The sequence below is a fragment of the Coregonus clupeaformis genome, chromosome 30 (assembly GCF_020615455.1).
Source record: "Coregonus clupeaformis isolate EN_2021a chromosome 30, ASM2061545v1, whole genome shotgun sequence".
Lineage (NCBI taxonomy): Eukaryota > Metazoa > Chordata > Actinopteri > Salmoniformes > Salmonidae > Coregonus > Coregonus clupeaformis.
Window position 1 is genome coordinate 10929453 of NC_059221.1, and position 5082 is coordinate 10934534.

General features: G+C 48.4%; 1 protein-coding gene across 1 annotated transcript; it reads left to right on the forward strand.

Moving 5' to 3' along the window:
* Nucleotides 1-353: 353 nt before the first annotated feature.
* LOC121545920 (keratin, type II cytoskeletal cochleal) lies at nucleotides 354-3944 on the forward strand. The gene is given in 9 exon segments (XM_041856841.2): nucleotides 354-1025; nucleotides 2031-2239; nucleotides 2324-2480; nucleotides 2596-2760; nucleotides 2876-3001; nucleotides 3127-3347; nucleotides 3512-3576; nucleotides 3703-3800; nucleotides 3802-3944. Coding segments are annotated over 9 exon segments (1722 nt in total). The 5' UTR covers nucleotides 354-476; the 3' UTR covers nucleotides 3934-3944.
* Nucleotides 3945-5082: the final 1138 nt, after the last annotated feature.

Genomic DNA, 5082 nt, shown 5'->3' on the forward strand with positions numbered 1-5082 from the left:
CTGACCTTTTGGTTATCATTGTTTTCCTAAAAAAATCCTGATGTAACTATGTGATGAACATTTAATCTTCAGTACACATGAGAAAGTAATGACTCTGAGCAACCTCGTCCCCCCTCTCCCCGGCACTAACTGAATGGTTTTGTCAATCTTACTTTCCCCGCCTCTCCCCTGGGGTCCTTCTGACATTCCTCTGTGTTTGCACCTGGGTGTGCCGGAGCCTGATCAGTTTACGGGGGCTGGCAATGATACCTGTCTGATGACCTCGATCGCTCCAATCCTAGACAGCTAGGAGGCAGGCCGATGCTGGGGAGGAGCCCTGTGCCAGCAGGTAGATATAAGCCAGCTGCCACCAGAGAGGAGTCACTGAGAGGGGCTTGACTTTCCTCTTAGTAAGCTCACCTGCTTCACCAATCCTCTCTGTCTCTCTCTCTCTCCTTTTCTTTTACTCCCCTCAGAGGATCAGAAAAGCTGCAACCATGAGTTACAGGAGCAGTGGCAGCATGAGTGGAGGCTTCAGCTCCGGCGGAGGCTTCAGCTCCGGCGGTGGTGGCGGCGGCAGCATTGTGAGGAAGAGCTTCTCAAGCTTCTCCTCTTCAGCAGCCCCTGTGGGCTCCAGCCGTATGAGCAGCTCATCCGTTAGACGCTCCGGAGGAGGTGGTGGGGGCGGCTTCGGCATGGGCGGTGGTGGAAGTGGAGGAGGCTCCAGCTTCAGCTATATGAGCAGCGCTGGAGGCATGGGTGGCGGCGGTGGTGGTGGAGGAGGCTTCGGCATGGGTGGCGGCGGTGGAGGCTTTGGCCTGGGTGGCGGCGGTGGAGGCTTCGGCCTTGGTGGCGGCGGTGGAGGCTTTGGCCTGGGTGGTGGCGGCGGCGGAGGTGGCTTCGCCCCCATCACAGCTGTCACAGTCAACTCAAGCCTGCTTGCCCCCCTCAATCTGGAGATCGACCCCAACATCCAGACTGTCCGCACCCATGAAAAAGATCAGATCAAGGGCCTCAACAACCGCTTTGCCTCCTTCATCGACAAGGTCAGTACACCTTTATTCTCTTAAAGCCCTTCAATCTAAGAGAATGTTAAAAGTATCAAGTATGCCATGACTATGGTCCTGTCCAAGTAAATTAAAATATATTGCATTGATCATCATCTACCATATGCCAGCATACACAGGGTGCAGATATACTGCAAATGAGATACTGCAAAGGGATACTGCAAAGTATCTGCAAAAGGACACTTTGTAATAGCAATTGATGGCTGGGATGTTGTTTTATGGTACAGGTTGCAAATAGCACACTTGAATAGTTGCAAGGCTGTGTCTCTTGTGTGCTACTGTAGGGCTCATTAAATATTTCACAGCCACTGATCATGCAGCCTCCGGAAATCCGGACCATATAGGATCCAGTTAGAACTGGCTCTGAAAACAAATACACAGAATGATATAGTGACTGCATCCTCTACCTGAATGTATAAACAGGGGCATATCACCTTATCACAGGTGGTCAAAGTCCTAATGTGCAGCCTGTTGCATCGAAACTGACCGTTTAGTCGTTTTCTTCGACCGTAATTGCACTGGCTGTGAGTATGGGAGTGGGGGGTGAGTCCATGTACCTCTCATGGAAGGAATCGTCTGGGAGCGAGATATAAAGTGGATGGATCTCTTCATGACTGCCCCAGCCCTTAGGGAATGACTCAGCTCAGTGCCTGCCAACAATAGGCCATGGAGGGCGGTGTCCTTTTTTACAGAGGTGTGGGAGAAAGGCAGCTCTGTCTGAGAAAGTCCCAATAAAAACTTCAAGCAGTCCGTCTTCATTACCTCAGCGAATGCAAGTCTAATCTTGAACCACTAAATAAATAAACAAGTAAACCTTGCCAGGGAGATGTTGCCAAGGCAATGTCACATGATACAACCAGATATGATATAATATGACATAACCCAATTTAAATTCTCAACGTAATGGAAGATGTGTGCCAACCTGTTTCTAGCAGTAAATATGACACCTGATTGTAACTATTCCATTTCTCTCTCTGCACACAGGTACGCTTCCTGGAACAGCAGAACAAGATGCTGGAGACCAAGTGGAGCCTCCTGCAGGACCAGACCACCACCCGCTCCAACATTGATGCCATGTTCGAGGCCTACATTGCCAACCTGCGCAGACAGCTCGACGGCCTGGGAGGAGAGAAGGTCAAGATGGAAGGAGAGCTGACAACCATGCAGGGTCTGGTGGAGGACTTCAAGAACAAGTGAGTTTTACACAAGACATTGTATGGATGCTCTAACTGTCCTAAATGCTGGCCCATGTAACCATATATAATCTGTTTTTGCAGATATGAAGATGAAATCAACAAGCGTGCCGCAGTGGAGAACGAGTTTGTCCTCCTCAAGAAGGATGTTGATGGTGCCTACATGAACAAGGTTGGGTTGGAGGCCAAGGTCGACGCCCTTCAGGATGAGATCAACTTCCTCAGGGCCATCTATGAAGCGGTGAGGGCCATGTCAAACCACAATAAGCTTAGTCTTTGAAACTCTGTGATATAAACAACAAATGATCCACATTATGGCTTTCCTGATGTCCTTCTCTCTCCTTCTCTCTCTCCAGGAGCTGAGTGAACTGCAGGGCCAGATCAAGGACACCTCAGTGGTGGTGGAGATGGACAACAGCCGTAACCTAGACATGGACTCCATTGTGGCTGAAGTGCGCGCCCAGTATGAGGACATCGCCAACCGCAGCAGAGCCGAGGCCGAGACATGGTACAAGCAGAAGGTATGAGGAGACTTCAGTATATTTCTATGGATTTCCTATAAATGAGAGGTGCAGTAAAGTATAATACATAGGCTTTACACTGACTAATGACTGTGCCAATCCTGTCTTCCTTCAGTTTGAGGAGATGCAGTCCTCTGCAGGACAACATGGTGAAGATCTGCGCAACACCAAGTCAGAGATTGCCGAGCTGAACCGCATGATCAGCCGTCTCCGAAACGAGATCGAAAACGTCAAGGGACAGGTATGTTCAGTAGGCTGGCAAATGACTGTCAATTCAAAATAGCATCAGGTCTGGCACAACACTAATATTCAATTAAGTGAAAATCTCAGTCTTATTTCTGATCTTGTCTTTTCTTTACCTCGTAGCGTTCTACCCTGGAAGGCCAGATCGCTGAGGCTGAGGAGCGCGGGGAGATGGCAGTGAAGGACGCCAAGCTCCGCATCAGGGACCTGGAGGATGCCCTCCAGAGAGCCAAGCAGGACATGGCCCGGCAGGTGCGCGAATACCAGGAGCTGATGAACGTCAAGCTGGCCCTGGACATTGAGATCGCCACCTACAGGAAACTGCTGGAAGGAGAGGAGGACAGGTGAGCACAGGATCAAATAAAGACATGGTGAAACAAAACAAGACAAAAGCAAGGCTAGGAAATATAAAGGCACAAGACATTGAAAATCTTCTAGATGCAGTCAGCTCTTTCACTAAAGTATATGCTTAGTGATTATGTCAACTAATCTATGAATCTTTACAAAGGATTACCTCTGGAGGTGGAACTGCAACCATCCACATAACCTCCAGCAGCAGCGGTGGTGGTGGCGGTAAGAACTTCATACATATACATTTAAATTCAGTTGGACAAGAAAATGAAAACAGTGAAGATAATACTTGTAGGTCTGATTATCAGTCCTAGTATTGACTTTGCCCCTTCCATCTTTCCTTCCCAGGTGGAGGCGGTGGATTCGGCATGGGCGGAGGCGGTGGAGGCTTCGGATATGGCGGCGGCAGTGGCATGTCCATGAAAAGCGGCGGTGGCGGCGGTGGCTTTCGGCATGAGCAGCGGCGGTGGCTTCGGCATGAGCAGCGGCGGTGGCGGCGGTGGCTTCAGCATGAGCAGCGGCGGTGGCGGCGTCTCCATGTCCCGCTCCTCTATGACCTCCTCATCCAGACGCCTCTAAACGCTTCTAAACACAGAAGTCTGTCCCCACCTTCCACTCTCCCTCCACAACCAAAACAAGCTACAAACTCCTCCTGTCACATGCAGGCACAGAGCATCCACTGATCTACACCATAACCCAGGATGAACTGTCATATATGAACCCCTACTTAGCTGCATATGCCCCATAGCTACTGGCTGGTAGGAAATAATGGATGATATCAGAGGATGCACTTTGAATGCAGCTGACAGACCTTTTTTATCCCAATGTTTCCAGTGTTTTATTCCTGCTACCTCTTGAGCATCCTGTCCCTCACAGATACAGAACATAGCCATCAAAAGAGGCAGTGATAGTAAGAACCGGAAGCAGAGAATTAAGTCTGCTCCCTCGTCAGTCAGCCTGACTGTCTTTAATTTGCTGGATGGTGCCTGTCATGGTGACACAACATTGGTTGGCAGCGCTGTGATAGTGCATCTTCATAAGGCAACACTAGTTTCTCATCGCACACAACATAGCGGCAGTCTCCAGATGAGCCTGGCAGGGAGGTGCCATGTTGTTCACTAAATGTTGAGACAGCTGACAACTCCAGAGTTCAACATGCCCCTACCCCGTGTGCTCCACTGCCCCCATATTGCTGTGCATTGTGGCGAATGACAGAAGATCAACATAATCAGCTATACTAAAGTGGCACCCCCTTTGCTCTGGGGTAAACAATCTAGCATTAACTCTTAATTCTCCCTTTCCTAGGGACAATGGGTTCTCCACTGAGGTTTGCAAAACACTGTTTGTTCCTGTTTTTCTTTTCATTCTGATCAAAAAGGGATGACTGGTACTCCCAGATTTATTGAATGTAATTGATCATGTGTCATCAACAAAACATCCTGAATAAATCTGAGTTCTATAAAATACTTGTGTTGTTCTATTTACATAGATGGTCAGACAATGATAACAATTGGGTAGAAAATGGCTCTAGATTTGGGGTCAGTTGAGTATCAATAAGAAGAATGAGACACAATGACATTACTGACAGGGCTGATAGGATTACTTAAAGCAACAACAGTATTAACATTATCAGTTGAGTATCCATCAGAAGAATGAGAAACAATGACATTACTGACAGGGCTGATAGGATTACTTAAAGCATCAACTGTATTAAAGTTTTTAAAGAGT